Source organism: Arvicola amphibius, chromosome X (assembly GCF_903992535.2).
Source record: "Arvicola amphibius chromosome X, mArvAmp1.2, whole genome shotgun sequence".
Taxonomy (NCBI): domain Eukaryota; kingdom Metazoa; phylum Chordata; class Mammalia; order Rodentia; family Cricetidae; genus Arvicola; species Arvicola amphibius.
Genome location: NC_052065.1, coordinates 21,505,889 through 21,528,890, shown reverse-complemented (window position 1 = coordinate 21,528,890; position 23,002 = coordinate 21,505,889). Strand labels below are relative to the sequence as shown.

At 41.8% G+C, this 23,002-nt stretch overlaps 1 protein-coding gene and 1 long non-coding RNA gene across 8 annotated transcripts in view; one reads left to right on the top strand and one right to left on the bottom strand.

The window, feature by feature from the left end:
* Positions 1–19,684, bottom strand: part of Fam120c (family with sequence similarity 120C) — a 137,623-nt gene extending 117,939 nt beyond the window's left edge. For all 7 annotated transcript variants that reach the window (XM_038315999.1, XM_038316006.1, XM_038316002.1 and 4 more), the window contains exon 1: positions 18,952–19,684. In XM_038315999.1, coding sequence (XP_038171927.1) covers positions 18,952–19,647 — 696 coding nt within the window. In that variant the 5' untranslated portion in view covers positions 19,648–19,684. The remainder of the gene's footprint in view (positions 1–18,951) is intronic.
* Positions 18,986–21,719, top strand: LOC119804598. Its single transcript, XR_005283823.1, has 2 exons — positions 18,986–19,371; positions 21,259–21,719. It is a non-coding gene; the product is annotated as an uncharacterized LOC119804598 (long non-coding RNA).
* The last annotated feature ends 1,283 nt before the right edge of the window (positions 21,720–23,002 follow it).

Genomic DNA, 23,002 nt, shown 5'->3' with positions numbered 1-23,002 from the left:
GACTGCTGGACCACACTATGAGGTGACAGTGACAGTACGGGAAAAAAGAAGAGACTAAAATGGGCAAGCTAGGTTATTCAGGTGGCTGGAGGCTTGGGCTGTCAAAGGCACACTGCATGTTGGTCCTGCCCTCTGTCGAAAAACAAAAACCCAATCAACTGAGAAAAACTGCAGACCACTCCCCATTAGTCGGCTGTAGGGCTTTGGGTAACAACTATTTCCTGGTTTAGTGCTAGTGACACTGAGAACCCTGAAGCTCGGGTCCAGCTCCACTATGGATCTCAGCACCTTGGGTAACTTCCCCAGCTCTCCAACAAACAGAATCCAACTCTTGACTAGGACATTAGCCAGCAGAGAGGACAGCAACGTGGGAGTATGGAGCGAGCGAGAACCTACATGGATCACATAGGCTATGGAGCTAACTGCGGCCAGCAGAGGCTCCAGAAGGAAGGCTCTGTTGAACATCAAAACCTTGGGGGCTGGAGATGGCTCAGCGGTTAAGAGCATTGCCTGATCTTCCAAAGGTCCTGAGTTCAATTCCAGCAACCACAGAGTGGCTCACAACCATCTGTAATGAGGTCTGGTGCCCTCTTCTGGTATTGTATACATAATAAATAAAAATTAAAATTAAAAAAAAAGAACATCAAAACCTTGATGCAGCCTGAAGGTAAGAAGGATAGAGTCACACTTAAACTGACCATGTCCTCCAACGGGCAGATTCTAATACTACTTACTGTGCTTGTACCCAGAAACACCACTCCAGTACATTTTCATCTTCAAAATATTGTTTTTCATATTTCGCCTATTTTTTCTTTTCTTTTTACATACTTAGTATTTTTTACCTTATTTCATCTTTAAAATGTTTATTTTAAAAATTAAAAATTAATATTTCAATTAACTTTTCTTTATTTTGTAATCAGATTTTTTTTTTTTTGGTTTTTCGAGACAGGGTTTCTCTGCAGCTTTTTTAGAGCCTGTCCTGGAACTAGCTCTTGTAGACCAGGCTGGCCTCGAACTCAGAGATCCGCCTGCCTCTGCCTCCCGAGTGCTGGGATTAAAGGCGTGCACCACCACCGCCTGGCTGTAATCAGATTATTTTAATTGTTTGCTTTTCTCTTACTCATGTTGTTTTGTATCATTTTTTTCAATTTAACCTTGCTTTGTCTCTGTTTCCACTTCTTGCCCTATTAATTCTTAACTTCATCCCAAACTCTACATCATTTTTGCACTTTTGTTTTATGGTTATTGGTTGTAAGAAAGCTGACTTTAATCAACCTTTAAATTTAATTTTTTTACATTTATTTACTCTTGTTATTATTAGTGTGTGCGCTGTACACAGACTTTCTATGATGTATGCGGAGGTCAGGGGACACCCTGGGGCACACAGGAGTCACTTCTCTCCTTCCACCATGTGAGTCCTGCGACTGAGCTCAGGTTCGCCAGCTTGGAAGTGCATTTTAAATCTATTACAGTCGTTTCTTTCCTCCTCTCTGAGTGGTACCGAAGATAGAGCCTACAAGGGACAACTGGTCCTTAAAGAGAGACCCAGATAGAACCATAAGTGGTATCATCCAAGTGCACTAAATGCAACATAGAAACACCCTCAGTGGGAAATGACAAGGGGATTCCTCCAAAAGATTCTAACTCCCCAATTACCAAGTCAAAAGATACTAAATAGTTGAGATGTATTTGAAAGTCTAATTGTAAAACAACCAATAAAAACAGAATCATTAAAAAGGACATCAATTCAGGACCTGGAGAAAAGCATTGGCATCATAGATGAAAGCAAGAAAAGTGAGATTTTTGAAAACCCCAGAAGCTACTGGCTACTGGAGGAGTGAGTTTTCTTCAGAGATGTGGCCTCTCAGAGGCCCATACTCCTATAGCTGGCTCTATACCCACGCACATACTAGCAGCACTAAGTGGATTTAGTGGGTTAAAGAAAGAGACAAAGAACAAGAAGATGGGAAGGAAAAGTGGTAGGGAAGACAGAATTTAGAGGGAAGGAAATGGGGGAGATGGATTTGATTAAAACACATTATATATGTAAGGAATTCTTAATTAAGATGAAAGTTTCCCTCTCAATTCAACATCCAGACATTTTCCCACAGAACGTACACTTGAATAATGCTATGGGAAAATGAGTGTGACAGGTATATAGAATACCTCCCCTGCTTCTGTAAATCTCTGCTGCAGCAGCAGCAGCTCATTTTCTGGTGTACTGCAGAATAATCAACACAATATAGAAAAAATGAAGGAACAAATAAATCCAGATACAATAATACTGGGTACCTAAATACCCCACGTTTACTAATAGCTCAACTAGGAAAAAAAAATCAATGGAAAACCTTCAGAGCTAGACTGAACCATAGGTTAAGTGTATTTAACAAACATATCTACAGAATATTGCATCTAATAACTGTTAAATGCACATTCTTTTCAATAGCCCTTGGAATTTTCTCTAAAATATAATGCATTTAGATCATAAAGCAAGTCTTTAACAAATTATAAAAAAAAATCAAAATAATTTGTTGTATCTTATCAGATCATATTGGAATTAGAAACTGACAGCAAAAGAAACTATAGAAATTATACAAACACATGAAGATTAAACAATTTATTTTTTACTTTGTGATTTCAGAGTCATGTTATATAGAACTGGCTATAGCGGCATCTGCTATATAGCCAGACTGGCCTTAACTTCAGGGTAACCATCCAAGCCTGGCCTCTTAATAGCTGGAGTTATAAGCATGTAATACCTGGCTTAAGAATAGTTCCAGGACAGGCTCTAGAAACTACAGGGAAACCCTGTCTCGAAAAACCAAAAAAAAAAAAAAAAAAAAAAAAAAAAAAAAAAAGAATACACTTTCAGTTGATAACTGGATCATAGACGAAATCATCAAGAAATTTTTTAAACCTAGAATCAAATGCAAATTAAATATAACCTTGAGAACATATCAAAGGCAGGTCAGGTTTCTGATCTCTACATGTAGACCATGTTATACACACACATCTGGACACATACACAATAAACAAACAAATAAATGTATGTATGTATGTATGTTAAAAATTAAAAATCTAAATTTTTTAAAAAATGGAAAATCCAGAAGAACTGAATAAATTCCTAAGTCACATGTATGGCATCAAAATTAAATGGAGAGGATGTAAATAATCCTAACAGATTTCTAACAAGCAACAAGATTAAAGCAGTAACGAAGAGTTTCCTATCCTAAACACCAGGACTGGACCAGGATACAAATGGTAGGAGAAGAGAACTGCCAGACTTTTAAGTAAGAATTAACATCAAAGGTCTCCAAACCAAAATAGAAAGGAACAGTAAGAAATACATTCTATGAAGGCAGTATTCCTAATGCCAAACCCATATAAGGACACAACAAAAAAGAAAACTATAGACCCATGTCTGTCATAAATGTAGATGTAAAAAGTTTCAACAAAATACTTGCAATCTCAATTCAACAACGTGTCAAAAAGATAACAATGTAAATTGGCTGTGGTGGTGCACACCTTTGATCCCAACACTCCAGAGACAGAGGCAAGTGGATCTCTGTGAGTTTGAGGTCATTCTGGTCTACATAGTGAGTTCCAGGACAGCCAGAGCTACATAGTAAAACATCTGTCTTCACTCCACCCCACCCTCCACCAAAAAAGATATCACTATCAACTGGATTTTATTCCAGAGATGCAAGAATAATTGTTGCATCTCTGCAAATAATATACAAATCAATAAATGTAACATGGCACATAAAGAAACTCAGGGATAGAAGTCACACGGTCATCTCAGAGATGCAGAAAAGGCATTTGACAAAATTCAGTATCATTTCATGATAAAAACAAAAATAAAACCCTGAGAAAACAAGGAACAGAAGGAACTAAAACACAGAGAAAGCTACATACAAAACTCTATACCAACATTATACCAAATGGGGAAAAATTTAAAAGTATTCCCTTTAAGATTAGAATCTAGACAAGAGTGTCCCCAGTATCTCTGCTCTTATTCAGAATATTTGAAGTCTTAGCCACAGCCAGCCAAAAGGCAAAAGAAAAAAAATGTATGGTAAAAGGAAAGGAAGAAGTCAAATTATCCCTATTTGAAGACATTAAAAGAGACCACCACAAAACTCAGATTTAATAAATACTATCACCAAAGTAGGAAGATACAAAAATCAACATATAAGAATCAGTATGTTTCTGTGTTTTAATAATGAAAATTTTGAGAAAGAACTCTTAAAAACAATCTTATTATCGACAGCCCTTAAAAATACCTAGGAATAGCCGGGCGGTGGTGGCGCACGCCTTTAATCCCAGCACTCGGGAGGCAGAGGCAGGCGGATCTCTGTGAGTTCGAGACCAGCCTGGTCTACAAGAGCTAGCTCCAGGACAGGCTCTAAAGCTGCAGAGAAACCCTGTCTCGAAAAACCAAAAAAAAAAAAAAATACCTAGGAATAAATCTAACCAAGGAGGTAAAGGACCGCTTTAATGGAAAGTTTTGAAAGCTAAAGAAACTGATGGAAAGATCACTCATGCTCATGGACTGACAGCATCAAGAACGTGAAAAGTGGGTCTATACAAAGACACCAATGGTAGAAGTGCACGCCACTAAGCTTGTGAACTAGAGTTCCCTGTTGAGCCTGCAGACCTCAGTTCCATCCCCATGATCCACATAGTGGAAGAAGAGAACCAACTCCTGCAGGTTGTTCTCTAGCCTTCACACGTGCACATATTACAAAATTGTAAAAAATTTAGATTAAAATAATAGGGCCAGCAAAATGGCTTAGCTTAGCTTGATGAGCTGAGTTTGATCCCCAGGATACACATGGTAGGAGAAGAAAACCGACGTCCACAAGTTGTCCTTTCTACACATGCCATGGGACATGCCACCCACAAAGAAAACCACCAAAGTAAATAAATGTTAAATATATATATATATATATATATATATATATATATATATATGTGAAAATGGCATATTTCTGAAAGCAATCTATAGATCTGATTTGATGTAGTCCCTCTAAAAATCCCAAAGGCATCCTTCATAGAAATTGAAAAGAATTTTAAAATGAATATAAACCCATGAAGACCAGGAAAAGTAACAGCAATCCCAATTAGTAAGAATAATGCTAGCCGGGTGGTGGTGGCGCACGCCTTTAATCCCAGCACTCGGGAGGCAGAGGCAGGTAGATCTCTGTGAGTTCAAGGTCAGCCTGGTCTACAAGAGCTAGTTCCAGGACAGGCTCCAAAGCTACAGAGAAACCCTGTCTCAAAAACCAAAAACCAAAACCAAAACAAACAAAAATAATGCTAGAAGTATCACATTATCTGATTTCACATTACACTACTGTAACACGGCAGTCGGGCAACAATGGAAAATAATCAAATTAACTTTATCCGAAACAATCAGTTTTAATAAAGGGAGAAAGTGGGATACACTTACAAAGCCAAGGTTCCAGTGAAGCAGAGAGCCAAGCGGGGTAAAAAACAGGGGCGCCTATCCCAAACCTGGTTCTTTTTAAAGGTACCTTTTCCCCCTGGAGCAGCCACGCCCCTCAAAGCAGGGATTGGTCAGCTGCCCCAACACACTACAGAGAAAGAGTAACAAATACAGCATTATTTGGTCACAAAAACAGCTACACAGATCAGCGGAATGAAATATAACTAACATAGCTACAGCCTCTTGATTCTCAGCAAAGGTGCTAGAAGAAGAGACTGACTTTAATGAATGCTGATGGGAAAGCTGGAAAGACACAGATGGAAGGATGAAATTAGATTCCTATGTTTCACCCTGCATAAAAAGCTCAAAATAATCAAATAACCCAAGACTCTAAAAACTGCTGCAGAAAAAAGAAAAAAAAACCAGAAGAAAAACAGTTCAAGATATAAGCAGATACAAGGGGCTTTCTCGAAGACTAGTATTTGTGAAGGGACAGAAGAAAGTGACAAATGGCACTGCTTGAAATTAAAGTTTCTGAACAAGTAGGAACAACAGAGTGAAGAGCCAGCCTACAGAATAGGTGAGCTTTGTAGCCATACATTGTGAAAGCCAAAGTACGTAACATTTTCTCTTTTGATTACTGTGCATAAATCCATGAAACAAAAAAAAAAATGCCTCTAACCGATAAGTCCCTTAGGCCAAGGACAGATACTTCCTGAAATGCTGGAGGCTATTGTTTATGGGCAATAACAAGCCTAAAGAACTTTATTTGATATGACTTCACTGGACATGCTTGATCACATGCACACTGGAAGTACATAGGTAGGAAATATGTCAAGATGGATACAGGAGATACACAGGTGGGAAGCACATCACGATACACGCTTGCCCAATTGGACCTGATGGGAAATACAGTGGCCTTATGAGATTGCCTTTTGAAGCTTCTGTCAGGTGTGACTCATCAGCATTTCCTGGGACCCAGGAATGGACCTGGCCATGGGTACATCAACCTGGCCAATATTTAATTAAAGCTTGCATCAAATTGGGTTTAAAATTCTGGTAGCACTCTTATTCTCACCCTGTGGGATTAACATTTTCTGGAAGCCCCAGCGAGATTCAGACTATCCACCCAAATCCTAAAACAGGACCTTCACTCTGAAGCTGAGGGACCGCTTTAGAAGGCACATGCCTTGAGAGGTTCCAAAGATCCAAGGCTGCCTTTGGTTCACAGATTATCGGGGTGAACTGCTGTGCTGAGAAAAGCAGCAAGAATCTACAGAGGCCTACTAGGAAGTCATAGTCTGGCTCTGTTTTATGTGATCCTCATCTGGGACTTGGAAGGTCCAGAAAAAATAGCAAGATGTTGCTGGCCTGCCTGGTTCTGGTTGGTTGGAAAGTTTTGCCTGTCTGGTTTGTGTACGTGAATTGGTTTGTGTTTTCTGGTGTGTCCCTATGTTTTGTTGCAAACATGGAGCTGAGACAGAATTGAGTCAAACTCAGCCTAATGTATGATATGTACGGTAGTCACAGCATGTTTTGTTTCTGACTACTCTTTCTTGAGCATGCGAGCTTTATGTATTCAGTGTTTCTTGGTTATATTTCTGCTGTCTCTGCTGCCCCCAGCAGGCAGCCACCACTGTTACTATAAAAGCTTTTATGACTGGGGCCCAGAATCTCTGATTTCTCTGGTCACTGGATTCAGGATAGAAGGAATTCAGATGTCTTTTGGAAATGAATAACATTAAAGTTGTTTTATGCTGCTCTACTTTATTGGAAAGCTGGCTTTAGAGTTGGATTATGGCCCTCCCTTCTCTAGACCCAAGCATATTTAAAAGTTTCTTCTATGTCTTACACCAGGCAAGCCACCTGATGCTTCAAAGCAGAAAAGAAGAGATCAAAGCAGAACAGTCAAAAAATTAAGCTTGGTTTATGTGAACATTCTGAACCTTAAGATTTGTAAGTTTATTTTATTGGGTAAAATCTGTGAAAAAAAAGTAACACAGGGTTGATAGTTAAAGATCTATGCACAGGTAATCTTAATGAAACCATTTGGGTGTGATATAATTTTGGGATATAAGTAACATGTGGCTGACAGCCATCTTTGCTAGGGTTGGAGAAGATGGATGTCATATGACTTCACTGCCATGTTGATTAAAGGTGACCACATGGTCTGGCCCAACCATGGAGGCAACAACAGGTCTCCAAGATATTTTGGATTAGGGGGATTTCTATAAAATGTCTGTTCTGGAAATAATGTTTACTAAAGACAGATTTTAAAAACAATGTTTGTTTAATATGGTATTAAAAGTTACACCTCTATGCATTCATATACAAGAGCATACCTTGTCCTGGCAGTCAAACTTTGTAACATAAGAGTCAGTCAGATGGTACTAGGTTAAAGATATGAAGGGGTCGTGGAGAACAGCTAAGGCTTGTGAGTGTGTAGCTGGGTTGGAGTTCCTAGAGAGACTAGTTCCAATGGATAACCCTAGCAGATTTGGAAATGCTGGTCCCATGTGGAAACACCAGCCACAGTAATTTAGAGCAGGCTGGGACCTAGAAAGCAGTCTGTGTATGCTGCTGAGGGTGGGGCCAGAGCAGTGACCCAAGCCCTTTGTGAAAGCCCAAAAGGATTGTGAATGGATCCCAGATATTAAACATTGAATTGTTTGCACTACTGGAGCTTGGTTTTGCCTTGTGCAAATTGTGGGGTTTTTTTTGGAGACAAGGTTTCTCTGTAGCTTTGGAGCCTGTCCTGGAACTAGCTCTTGTAGACCAGGCTGGCCTCGAACTCACAGAGATCCACCTATCTCTGCCTCCCGAGTGCTGGGATTAAAGGCATGCAATGTATCTTCCCTCTTGAAGTAAAAATGGTACTTTATTTTTTGATATTGCAGGAGCACACAATTGAGAAATTTTAAAATTTTCTTTAAGAGGAAATTTTGGAATTTTACAGAAAATTTAAATTTAAAAAACTGGATATTTTTTAAGGAACACCTTTTAAATTTAAGTTTATACAATGTTTTATATTATTAATATATGATCTTAAATAAGTAAACAAACGGCTAAAGAATTAGGGTCACAGTTATGAGCACCAAACAGTAAATACTAGACTGGGCTATTCCTATGTCATGATGCAGTAAGACCTAAGCAGTCTGGCGATGAGCTTGAAGCAAATGTTCTCCACCTATAAGTCCTGAACCTTTGTAGGTCGAAAGGCCCTTTCATAGGGACAGCCTAGGACCATCTGCATGTTAGATGTTTGCATTGGAAGTCATAACAGTGCAAAAGTGCAGTTGTAAAAGAGCAACAAGAATGATTTCATGGTTGGGGTCACCACAACATGGGGAACTGTGCTGAGGCATCACAGCATTAGGAAGGTTATGAACCACTGGCTTAGAGAATCTCTCTCCTTACCTAAGGTCTATTCGGGCTTAAGAATGTATGTCTATCCACATCTTTAATATAACTTTGTTAAACTTTAGATATTTTTGATAAACTGAGTCATATAAAAAACTGTTATATTCAGTATAGTTTACTATAAAAGGACCTAGAAAGTAAAGTTGCCAGTCTCCCTACAGAGATTTAAGTTATAAGTTAAAGTTTTATTTTGATATTTAAAAAGTGTCAATTCAGAAACTTATTTTTTAAGGCTTAAACTTCAAAGGGATAAAGCTGCAAATCTTAATCTTATAAAAGCTATTAACTAGCCGGGTGTGGTGTTGCACGCCTTTAATCCCAGCACTCAGGAGGAAGAGGCAGGCAGATCTCTGTGAGTTCAAGGCCAGCCTGGTCCACAAGAGCTAGTTCCAGGACAGGCTCCAAAGCTACAGAGAAACCGTCTCAAAAAAAAAAAAAAAGCTATTAACTTATTGTAAACTGATAAAGATAATTAATATATATATACACGATAATGATCAGTAGTCTCATAAATGATAAAATTCCTTAGTATGTTCAGAACTATACTTATAGGCATGCAAAGTACTAATGCAATTGATTACAGTAATTACAGAAATAAGCATTTATCCTCTTGTATATGTTTTCAAGGATAAGCCTAAAAGTAACTATATCAAGCAAAATTTATTTAGCTCAGATATACTTATTAGATAATAGTCCTCAAACTTGTCAGAGACCTGCAGAATATAGCATTTAATATATTTAATGGATGGGCTGGAGAGATGGCTCAGCAGTTAAGAGCTTTTGGCTGCTCTTCCAGAGGTCCTGGGTTTAATTCCCAGCAGCCACATGGTGGCTCATAACTGCTTGTGCCTCTAGTTTCAGGGGATCTGACACCTTCACACAGACATACATAGAGGCAAAACACGAATACACATGAAACAAAAATAAATTATTTTTAAAAATGTTTAATGGAAAAAGCTTACTATGAGACACCAGGTCCTAGCAGTGACCCCAAGGTCTCCAAGAAGATGATGGGGCACAAAAACGATTCCACCTGGATTGGGGTAACGTTATCCATTGGGCAATGCCTCACCAACAGCCAGGACCTGTGCAAACTGTAGACAAGCAGGACAGTGAAGAGTTGATTGCCTTACTTTGCCTAGACAAAGTAAGGTCAGTGCCCCAAGTTCTTCCTTCACAGGAAAAATTTCCCAGGTCTCCTGGGCCTGGTGGCCCAAGACTGATGCCGCCCTGGTACCTCTGTCACAAAGTGAAGCCATGGAGACCAAAGGAACCTGGGATGATCATCTAGGCAATGAGTAAATCTATGTCATTTTAAGAAATAACTAAGTCACTTGGATTATACTATACTTTATCCTTCTCAGATCTCTGGTGGCATTGACAGCTCGACTAACTATGGCTGTGTCAGCCTAGCAACAGCAGGCAAACAGATCCTTCTCCCAAGGCTGCAGCCATCTTGTGATTCCATTTCATATATATAAAAAAATCAAGCCTTGCTTTTCTAAATCTATAGGTCTCCTGTTAAGAAAAGGCAGACAAGTTTGCCTTGCTAACAGGCTTCAGATTAAAGGATACAGAGGTTTCAGACATAACATTTTACTGTTCTTTTATTTAAAAGAACTTACTTAGCAATGACTGTTCTCAGTAATAACTACTCATGTCTCTGGTAAATGATTAGATAGAAAGAAAGAGTTTGAAGTCTATGCAAGTTCTGAGCGTGGAAGAAAGTATTCTAAGGTGTACAATGGTCTGATGATGTGAAAGCTTAGGTAACTTCTGATTTAAGGTGTATAAATGCAAGTTACGAAGGTAGAGGAATAGGATTTAAGGTATGTGGAAAATTGGCAATGCTCAGACTTCTCTTATGCTATTGGCATACTGAGTTTTCTTACAGACTCCTAGTAGCTGTTTTTGTCTACATTGGGGATTTTAGTACAGATTACAAACAGTGGTAAATGCTAATATATCTAAAAATTTTATTTTTTGTAAACTGAAAATACCTGCAACCTTCAGGAAGCCAAGGGAGTTCTAAGACTTGGATTTACCTCTCACAGGTCAAAGGGACTGCAACCTAAGATTCCCCACTTGCCTATTAAACTGATGGTGGGATCTCTCCCCAGTTTTGGAACTCCTCCCCTCCTCTGATTACTAGGACTATGGGCCTCGAAGTTCCAAATTTAAGATTATTCTTTAAGTTCTTAAACTTTAACTTCTGTCCCTAGTCTATATGTCTCAGCAGATTTCCCTTGCTTGATAGGCACCATCTAGGAATCAACTTTGGACTGCAAACTCCTGAGCTCTGACTTGCTGCAAATTGATGTGAACCAGTCCTGCTGAAGTGATTGTTCCCTGTCTCCTCAGCTGAGTCAGCAAACCGGCCGCTTCTGATAAGTCCCCCATTGCTGGATTCCTCTCCCATGCTTTTGACTGGTATTTCAGCATGCCTGAGCCCTGACAAATGACATCCTGGTTGCAGCTGCAAGTAGTTACAGAAGAGAGTGTGTCACCCCTTGTCCCGTAACAGGCTGGAAGATTAGTTCAAAAGGAAACTTGCTGGCATAGGGGACAAAGGGACGACCTATAATGCCAACTGGCATACCAGGAAAGGTACCTGTTAAAACCAGACAGGCCCCAATCTATCAACAGCTAGATTCATTAGCTGAAATAATTCTACAATATGATAGGGCACTCAACTTGCTCTTTGTAAAACAGAAGTTTTATGTAAGTCACATGGGCAAGAAATCCGTCAGGATGTATGCTTGCCCAACTGGATGAAGGAGTGAGTACACAGGCAGAAAGCATGCCAAGATAAACGCTTGCCCCTGATTGAACCTAATATAGGGGCCTGATGAGATGCATTTTTAAGCCTCTGCCAGATGTCACTCATCAGCATTTCCTAGGAACCCTGGAATGGATCTGAAAAGAATCCATCAACCTGGCCAATATTTAATTGAAGCTTGTTTCAAATATGGCTTAAAATTGTGGTAGTGGACTTATTCTTATGCCAAGTGGGACTAACAACATCTGAAAGGGGATTGATACCAAGAGTATATTATAAAAAAAAAAAAACAAACAAAAAAATTAGACATCAATCCCCTTCCCAATTATCCAACCAATAAACAGGAAAATGAGTAGACAATTCTCAAAAGAAGTACAAATGACCAAGAAATATAGGAAAATGGCTGTCAGGAAAATGAAAATCAAAACTACAATGATAGCACATCTCACTCCATTCAGAATGGTGACCAAACAAAACAAAGGATGTGGGTGAGGACGCAAAGCTGGGCATGGGGGCACATGCCTTTAATCCAGCACTCTACAGCAAAGTTCCAGGCAAGCTTCTTCTACATACTGAGTTATAGGCCAGCCAAGGCTACACAGTGAGACCCTGTCTCAAAATACAAGACAAAACAAAAATGTAACTTTGCCCACCATCATTATCACCAGGGAACTTGGTAGAAATAACATATTTCTACCAAATGGTGGCATACACTTGGATTTCCAGTACTGGGGAAGCAGAGGCATGGTGAGTTCAGGCCAGATAGTGTTATATACCAAGACCCTGTCTTAAAAAAAGAGGGGGGGAGCCGGGCGGTGGTGGCTCACGCCTTTAATCCCAGCACTCGGGAGGCAGAGGCAGGCGGATCTCTGTGAGTTCGAGGCCAGCCTGGTCTACAAGAGCTAGTTCCAGGACAGGCTCTAAAAAAGCTGCAGAGAAACCCTGTCTCGAAAAACCAAAAAAAAAAAAAAAAAATAATAGGGGGGTTAGGAGGGAGTTCAAGGATATCCTTGGCTACATAAGAATATGACACTAACCTGAGCTACAACAGGAGACACTGTCTCAAAACACTGTCTCTCTCTCTCTCTCTCTCTCTCTCTCTCTCTCTCTCTCTCTCTCTCTCACACACACACACACACACACACACACAATGTGAACTACTGTATATTTCTAGAAGGAATGTAAGTTAATGTAAGTTAGCCCAGGCATTACTGAAATCAGTATGGTGGTTCATCATCTAACTAAAATAGAAGACTATGAGATCCAGCTATACCATTCCTGGGCATATGCTCCTATGTAATGCAAGTCAGCACTTACTTCAGAGACACTTGTACATCCATGCTTATTACAGCAGTATTAAGGAAGTCAAGATATGCTATGATCCTAATTGTTCCTCAATAAACATAAAAAAATGATGAATGTATCTGTAAGGGGTGTAAGTGTGCACAATGTAGTTTTACTCAGAGAAAAGGACAAAATTATGTCATTTGCAGGAAAATACTTGCAACATGAGATCACACTAAGTGAAATAAGCCAGACTCATAAAGACAGGCATGTTTTCTATCACAGATGAATATATACTTTATATATAGGTATGTATGAGACATGAAAGTAGAAAGGGGAATATTTGGAGGAGAAAGAGACTAGGAAACAAGGGGGACAAAAGAAGGTAATGGGAATGGAAAAAGAAAATCGAATATTACACGCTCTCTTGCATATGTAGGATCAAAAATTTAAAAATATATGACATGAAAGCTGTATATATGCATCTGGACATATAAATATGAGTGATATGAAAACAGTATTATTTAGGAAGAGGAAGGGCAACTCAACAGCAGGTAAGGCAAAGAAGCTAATGATGAGGATGAATATGAGCAAATTATAATGATATACACATATGAATATATTATAATGAAACCCATTACTGTGCATACTAACTAAAAAATTATTTTAGAGTCATCAAAATGCAGCAGGTATAGGTACTTGCTGCCAAATCTAACAATCTGAGTTCCACTCCTAGAACCCACATACTGGAGAGAACTTACTCCCACAAGCTGACCTCTGACAGGCACACACGAACCATAGCACACGCCCATACATACATGTATATACACATATGTAGGCACTTGCACACGAACACACAAACGTTAAAAAAGAAACATTTTAAAATGTTTTTAAAACTGGCAATAAAAGGCCAGGAAGATGGCTCAGGTTAATGTACTTCCAAGTCTGATGATCTGAAATCAATCCCCAGGGCACAGAGGTGGAAGGGACTGTTTGTCCTCTGACCTCCACACTCACATTGTGCTACACACGCACCCACTTTATATGCATGCCCATACACACACCCTCCACCCCCACATCAAATAAAAAACTTTAAGTGGCAACAGATTAAGGAATGAGAATAGTCTTTTCTCAAGAATAATGGGGGGAAAACAAAAAAGGAGATAAGGATAATGGCTTAAAGGAAGTGAGGTTGATTTATATTGTAAACATTATGAGACCAGGAACCTTAAGAGAAGTGTGTTCATCTACATGTGTGAGCTTCCAGGTTCCATTAGCATTAACACTAACACACACACACACACACACACACACACACACACACACACAATTATTTGTGCACAGAAAGGGATTGCTACTTCTGAATTCCTAAACATCACTGTGTGACTCACTTGGCAATTAGCTAAGACATTTGTCTGGTATTGGCAGGACTGTGAATTTCAGCATTGCTGGCACAAATGCAATGCTCAACAATTCTGTTTCTCTGCACTTAAGTCAATAAAAGTACAAAACCTTACACAAAAAGATGTTCCAGGAGAAAATGTCGTGCGATTCTGCAGAAAGACTAAGAAAGCAGTAGAGCTCTAATGACTTTTACAGCTCGCTTACCAGAGCCTACCTCCTCTCCCAAAAGAAAATGACTGGATCTGGGTTTTGGTTCAGTGATTCAGTAGGATCAATCATGCATACGTGCTAATCCACAGCACCAAAATATGCTTGGTTTGGTTTGGCTTTGATCCTAAGGACTGAACCCAGGATCTTCCTTGTTCAACACTGAACTATATTAAAATCCTCAACCTACACTTTCCCTCTTTGCATTTAAGTTATTTAACTGTAAAATGGGGAGGAGAAAGTACATCTGGCAAAGAACAACACTGTGTTTAAAAACATTTTATATCCAACTTGGTGCTCAAGAAGTGACAGCGAGAGCTTGCATGATCATATCCTATCTAGAACCAGGCTTTTCAGTCTCGATGACAGGATTAGTAAACAGTCAGGAGGAAAGCACAAACGGCACCTGCACCCAGAGAGAGTTCTCGAGTCTGCTTATTCACATACCACAAATAGGATTTCTGACGACACGATCAAACCTTTTCCTTTTCCATCAGCCCACTTAGTTGCCTTCTAAGACAACTGTAAAGTGGAGGGCTTTATGTGCTGGTTATCTTTTTGCTCATTTACAATAACCATTAAATAAAGCTTCCATTTGCCTGTATTACATCACATCATCTCCCGAGTCAGTCTAAGCCTACCCTATGTTACTCTATTTCTGAGACCTTTTGGAAGGGAATGGGGCCAGGAACTTAGGGGTTACTAAATTTTCTTGCTACTGGTTGTTTTCACTTACAAAGGCATACTGAGCAAATAATTATGACAAACCAAATTACAAACATTTCAACACAAACACCCAAATTTTTATGAAGTCCAAATTTGTCTAAAGCTAAACAGATAATCCAGCACTTTATCAAGTATTTATTCCTGCTACTTCTTTATTCTCTATTAAAAATGAAAGTGAGATTAGAAATAAAGGTTCACCTTGACTTCTAAACTGAAGAACAAAACCAGGGCACAACAGAGATGCAGTGTTTGTTCTGAAGCACTAATATCCAAACAAAAGAAATGCTCCACATGCAAATCACCCATGTGAAAAATTGCCACCTTCAAGACAGAATGCAGTTCTGAAAAGGCAATGAACAGTTATTGACCCATACTTCTTCATGTCTTCACCACAACCAAGACATTCTTCATCACGCCAACAACAACAAAGCTGCTGATCACAGCCAAGTGAGCTAAGAGCATCAACACTATTTTGCCCAATTCTTGAGTCAGTCTTAAGTCACACTTTACACTCTTTTGCTTGTGTGTATGTGTGTGTGTGTGTGTGTGTGTGTATCTGTTCACAGAATCCACAAGAGAGTGTCAGATGCCCGGAGCTGGGGTTACAGTTGTAAGCCACCCATCATGGGTGCTGGGCCTCAGGTTCTCTGCAAGATGAGTACATGCTCTTGTTTTTTTGAGACGTGTCTTGCTATGCATCCCAGAACTGCCGCGGGCTCCGTGAAGACTGGGATGAGGTGTGCATGTCATCCTACCTACCAGACTAAACACTTTTTAGAAATCATTCCTACAATCTCTTCTCTTAGGATCTATCCAAGCCATCATTTTGTGTGTGTGTATTGCTTACAGATGGTGTCTCACTATATTACCAGATTGACCTCAAACTCCAAGGCTCAAGCATCCTTCTGCCTCAGCCTCTTGAGTACCTGGAATTATACAGGCATATGTGACTGCCCATGACCACTGCTGAGATTAAAAGAAAAAACAACTGAGAGTGCACCAAGTTTGATCCCTGCACTTGAGAGGTGGAGGCAGGACAATCAGAAAGAATTCAAGCACAGCCATGGCTATACTACGAATTCAAAAATAGCTTGGAATACATGGGAACTTGTTGCAAAAAAAAAAAAAACCTGTGATAAATATGACAAAATACACTTAGAGTTGGTTCTCAAAAGTTTTGACTGGTGGAGAGTATAAATAAATTCAGACCTACGGGGTTCCTCTCTCCTGCCAACTATCAATCAAAACCTATTCAGCAAATAATAGTTGTAAATATGATAATAGTTACCTACTCAGCGTTCACGAACAAGCTGCTCTAGGTCTCCATAACCTTGGCCATGCTCAGTGGGTTGTTTGTTTGGGCTAAGGCATGCCAAGATAAAAGCATGCTGACATGGAAAAGATTTAATGGATGGGGAAAAAACGCATCTTTTTACTACCCCCTCTTCACAGCCAATCTGGAAAGGCACTGGCACATGCTCATCACTCACTAAGAAATCAATCACCATGCCCCCTGCAAAGAGGCTGCAGTTCTCATCGAGTGCAATTAGCAGAGTATTTGGATTTTGTTTTCAGTCTTTACTAAACCCTGGCTCCCTGGAGAGTCGTTATTGTAAATTCTCTGCAACCAGCACAGTACTCACTAACCAGAGAGCACTTGGTAAAGGAACACAAGTGGATAAACAGCTTGCTTTCCTCTAGGTGCCAGTGAGGTAATCATCTAACCACGGTGCCTCTTTAAAAAGATTTGTCTTTCAACACTGTTGTTAAGAACACAAGCTGTGGAGTCAGACTTCATGGACATAAATCCCAGAATTCCAGCTCTATCATTTATTACTAGGTTATCACTGGGCAAGTATGTAAAGCGCCTGGGTCCACCGGGTTCTCCTACTTGGAAAACAGGGGCAATACTGCTTCATGGGTTACTGTAAAGATCCAATGAGACAATTTTTTTAAAGCACTTAAGGACTGCAGGTGTAGTCCAACAGCAAGGCACGTCCCCAGCACAAGCCTACCGCCCACAAAAAAGGCAAAACCCTGCCCCACTAACATAGTCGTCACTTGTGCCAGCAGTCAATTTGCCAGCAATGGCAAGATAAAAAACAATGGGGTAAATAAAAATCCCTTGAAGCCTGGGTGGTGCCATTAAAAACAATTTTCAAGGAATGAATGACTGCACTGCTTTGAAACGTTCAGTCAGGAAAGCAGGCAAATGGGGTTCTGGTGCAGTTACATTTAAGTTAGCTCCTGATTAGATTGTTTTACATGCAGGGTTAGGAGCTGGAATCAAGGGTCTCCTGGTTAGTAATGACACTCAACCACTGAGCTCTGCCCCCAGCCCAGTACTGGCTTTTCAAATCGAAAAAGCTATAATCTATGAAGCCTAGGCACAAGATTTGATGCTGAGCGCGCCATGCCTAGCATCAGAGGATTCTAGCCACAGTCTCTAGCCTCTGCAATATCTATCTCTACGTAAGCATGGCTTTCCGTCTCTTATTGCCTCTTTACTCCACCAGCTGCCACCTGTTTAGTTTCTCAATTCCCAAACCCCCCAATCCTGAGAGGACATCTCCCAAAACTCTGGTTGGGAAACCGGTTTGCAATTTCTTCCTACCTAAGGAAGAATTGCTGCTTTTCTGTTTCTCCTTCCTGCCCACCTCCTTCCTTCTCAAGCCTTACTATTCTCTACACGTAGGAACTTGAAACCTAAGAGTATGGGAAAGCAACAGCGTAATAGCAGTGGTGCCAAGAACCGGGGATGCTGCCAAGCTTTTCCCCAAGCTCCATATGCAGGGCCCAACTTACTCACAGACTGGACTTACATTTAAGCCCATGGGGTCTCACACACTTGGTATTTCTTTTTGTTTCTGCTCAATTTCTGTAACTATTTAAAACAACCTCCTCCAAAAGCTGTGACTCATTCAAATCTAGCCAGTTCTCACAGACGTAGGTAAGGTCTGTCATCTTCCGGAAGTTTCCCTTAGACCATTTCAGCCCACAGATATCAAACCACCCACCTATCCAAACAGGTACTGTACTTACTGTACCAGAAAGCATAGTCACCACGCATATTTACACCATGAAATAAATGTTCCATATTTGATCTGCCAAGACCAGGAACGGTGTCTCATTCATGTCTTTGAAACCCCCTATTCAGTGTGGTCATCTTCCTAAACAGTGACTCACTCAGTGGACTGTTTCTTTGGGCTAAGGCATGCCAAGATAAAAGCATGCTGCGATGGAAAGGATTCAATGGATGGGGGGAAAAGAAGAAAGGTGTTCGACTAACATCTGTTTTATTTGCCATGATGTTGAAAAGAGATACAGGAGGGAATGTCAACTGGAAAATGAAGGGAAAAAACTATTTCAGTTTGAGGGAGATGATAGCAAGAGAAACATGAAACCCCAAAGAAACTGTGAGTCAATTCTGCTAAAACCAACAGGTAGGCCAATGGGGTAAGCGAAGGGAAAGGGGGGGTTACTATGACGACATGGATAGAGATACAGCCATGTAGGTACGGGGATTGGTAGGAGGCCATGTGAAGGGGGCATAGGTGAATAAAATGGTCGCCAGTAGGTTAGCTGACTGGGTGAGTGGCAGGTAAGTCAGTAAATGGTTAGGTGTTTAGTCTGGAAGGAACAGGTGTGGGACATTTCATTTAAAATCTGACCCCTCCCTCACCTTGACCCGGAAGCGGATGAGTGCTAGCCTCACGCAGTGGCTCAGGCAGGCAGGTGGCAGGAACCAGGCCCGCGGTGGAGGGGTGCCCTTGTTGCCCACGTGTCCCACGATCAGTTGCGCAGTCTGCCGCTCCGCCTGGCACCGACGGCCCCATTCGGCCAGTCGGTCTTTCCCCAGGCCCCCAGGGAACATGACCACCAGCTCCAGGCCGTCGCCGCCCGGATAGGAACAAGCCTGGCACAGCGCTGACAAGTAGCCCAGCATGGCATTCCACTGGCCGCCACAAACCCAATCCGTCTGGTAGCCACCATAGAGCCGCGGCAGCGCCGAACCCGCATCTACCAATACCCGAGCCCCAGGCAGCGGAGGGGGCGGCGGCGGATGCAGCCCTGGCGGCGCTTGGCCGTGATGGTGGAAATGGTGAGCAGGGTGATGGTGCCGAGTCGGCCCCGCGCCCCCGGAGTAAGCGCCAAAGGCGGGCGGCGGGAGCGGCGGCGGCAGAGGAGCAGAGCCCCTGGTGATGCGTGGAGCCCCGGGCGCTAGGGCTGCTGGTGGCAGCTGGCGGTGCAGGTGCTGCTGCTGCTGCTGCTGCTGCTGCTGGCGCGAGACGGTGCGCGCGAGTTTGAGGAGGTCCACGGGCACCACAGCCCCGGGACAGCGCTTCTCCAGGAACTCTTGGAAGCCCTGGACGCCCATGCTTCCTCCGTGGGTAGAAGGAACAGCGGCTGCGCAAGCGGGCCAGGCGGCGATCCCCGCGCGAAGCTGGAGGCGGGCGCGTGCGCACTTCGCGGGGGATAGGGGCGAGGGGGGGGCGGGGAAAGGGTTGGCGACGGGAGGGGCGAAGGAACGTGGGCGGGGAGGGGAGGAGACCACAGACTGGGTGCGGGTGGAGAGCAGAGGTGAGGCTGACCAGACTCAGAAGAGGCTGGGGAGGTAAAAGCGACGACAAATCCTAGTCACTTCTCCTTTTCCCGTTGCCCTCCGCTGCTCTTCTTCACTGCTTCAAAGGGAGTGAAGCTTCTGCCTTCTACCTCCGGGAGCCATGTTGCCTCGTCTTCTCTGAGATACTGGCTTTCTAGCTGGGGGAGGGGAGTGGGGCGGGGCGGATTGGCATCCTGGGAGTTGTAGTCTTTTCCCGGATGGCCTCAGGATGCAGTGGAAGAACCAGACAGCCGCCCAGGTCAGGCCTTGATGTGCACAAACGTCAGAAGAAACAGGATATGAAAATGTGTGTATAGGATTTGCACCAAAACTTCTTGTATCCAACTGCGTTGCCTCTGGATATTATACCACCATTCCCAGGGAAAGGAATGGAGGTGATGCATCATGGGAAAGGAAATACAGTGGATTGATTGAATTTGGCTAAAGTGAGCTAAAGTTCCCTGAGAGGGAGAATTTTCCCTTCCATAGAAAAGATGATATGCATAATTTTAAATGAATGGACAAGAACACACATGCAACATAACCATTACCATCGTTTTTAGCTACCGTCATTCTTTGAAGAGTTGTCCCCCTCAGGAATGACAAAACATTTACCTAAGACAATGTACAGACAAAATGAAATTGACTTTAATTTGCCCTGAGGATCCCTGATCAGGGAGATAAAGCACCCACACAAATTCACCCAGAACCTGAACCTTATTGGTACTCACTAAGCTATGCCATATGGTTAGGGGATTTGCTTTCACCCCATGGTTAGGAAAATTGCCCATGAGAGGAGCAATTCAGAATAGCTGCCAGGGTTCTAATTGGATGACAGTCTTTTGAGAACTCTGTTTTCAGCATGCCTCTCCGATGAAATCCACATAGTGTCCGTCTTCTGTTGAGCTTTTAGGACCCGCCCCTTCAGCCAGAATACAGCCGGAAATAAGATCTGCACTGAAGAATAGTTGCATCTGCCTTGGAATTTCCTGAAAGGTGACCGACAGAACACGAAAGTGCAGAACCCAGAAGTGATCGTGATGAATGATGTCAGAATGGTCTGTTAGGATGAAAAATACAAACAAGCTACAAATTCTATAAAGGAATCTTTCAAAAGAGTTCCATAGATCCAGAATGGCAGGGATGGTGAAGCAAAGTGGAACTGATAAAGACAGCAATCCTCTAGCCTCCGTTGATAGGAAGGGAGTTGACATTTTGTAAGATGTGGCAGTGAAGCAGTTACTTATGGTTCCCAGGACTGAAAGAGAAGTCCTGGAGCTGGGCGTGTAGTTCAGTGGTAGAGTTCTTACCCTTCCAGTCCTCAGCGCCACAAACAAATAAAAACCAAGTAAACCAGTACTGAGCTCAGCTTCTATTTCCTTTCAGGTCTTTGATGGAGAGGGCAGAGGGAATGAGCCGCATCCTTAGAGTGCCAAGAAATAGACGCTGCAGCCGTGGTAGAGCAGTTGCTTAGCATGTGCAAGACCAAGAGCTCCAGCCCCAGCACTGGCAAAAAGAAGGGAAGAGAAAGGAGACCAACGACAAGATTTTGACTACCCATTATTAACACTTGTTACTGGGAGATCTCCCAACGTGAAACCAGCTTTCATTCAAATGAAGATTTAGAGCATTTTTGTCAGTAAGGGCAATCACTCTGGTGAACCAGGATCATAATTGACCATCCAGAGCAATAATTCTGGATCAGCACATCAGCAAAACCTGTGAATGATTCTGAACAGGACTTTCTCAAGCCTAACGCTAGATTTCAAGCCTTAGAAACACTGAGTGTAGAAATCTGTTCCTTTAGTAGTGCCAAAGATAAACGAAGCCAGACACAGTGTTGTAAACAGAGTTTACTCACTAATTACTGACGGTAAGGAACGAGCTGAGCTTTGTTTCCATTTGGACAGAGAAGAGTGGGAGAATGGGGAAATTCAGGAGGAAACAGGGTGGGGTGGAATAGCATCAAGGAAGTAAAAAAAATTACACAAGACTGATCAATAGAAATGTGATTGGGTCAAGTGTGCATGCTGGCTGGGAATTAGATTTCTGTCCTACCAACATGGGGGGCAGACAGACAGAGGCCCTACTGTTCCTGACAATTAGGTTTCCAAGGACTGTCTCACAGGTCGTTAGGAAAGCCACTCCTGAGTTGTAGGAGAGATGCACGCGTCTCTAGGGAACAGAAGAAGGATTGACAATTATAAAAGGGGCCTTTTAGTAAATGTTCTAAAGTGGATTAGTTATTGGGCACAACAAACAATTCTTTTGATAGCCCTATTTTTCCTGAATGGCACACTGCATTCTCCTGGTAATTTGGCCTTGGGTTGCTAGAACGCCTTGTTAATTAGGCCAAATCTCCTAGTGCGGGGCTATGGAAGGGGTGTGCTGGTGCATTTTGCAGACCCCTCTGGCCTCTGGGAAGTTCAAAAGCATTTCCAAACTTAAGAACCTCATTTTGAACACAATCCTGGCCTAAGTACAGCCTGGTTAAGTAAGAACAGAATAAGCAAAGGACTCCCATGAGTTTTCTTATACCTGAGATTTATTTCTGTCATCCCAATCCAGGTGAAAGGGTACCTTCTCAGGTTTAGTGATGGATCAATGTGTGCCTTCGTCCCTGAAAGGGAATTTTTGAATGTGTTTATTTCTGTACTGTTACTATTAATCTACTGGTGAAAGCTACATTCATCAGAGATTGCAAGATTCCAGGGAGTCACATATTATTGTGACTGAATTAGAGGAAGACGGGGTATCTCCATGTGATACCATCATATCTGGATTAGTAGTTGCTGATGACTTGCAATTAGTTATTCATGGATTTGGTTGAGGTAGGCATGTTTCTAATTGTATTTATGTGGGGTGGCATACATGTTTCATGTTTATAGAGCAAGAAGAGCATTATGGGTAAACAACTATTAGGTTGTCTCTGCACTCTTTATTGTTTTGGCTGTACGAGATCACCTCTCATGAACTTTCCCAGAGAATTTGGGATAGAGTTAGGAGGGAATCCCAGGCATATCAAATAATATATACCTTTCTTTCTAAGGTCCATTGCATTATCACTAGATTTTGTGAGGCCTCCATCTTTATAATCCCCTTCTTGATAAAACTTGTTCAAATTTGCTCT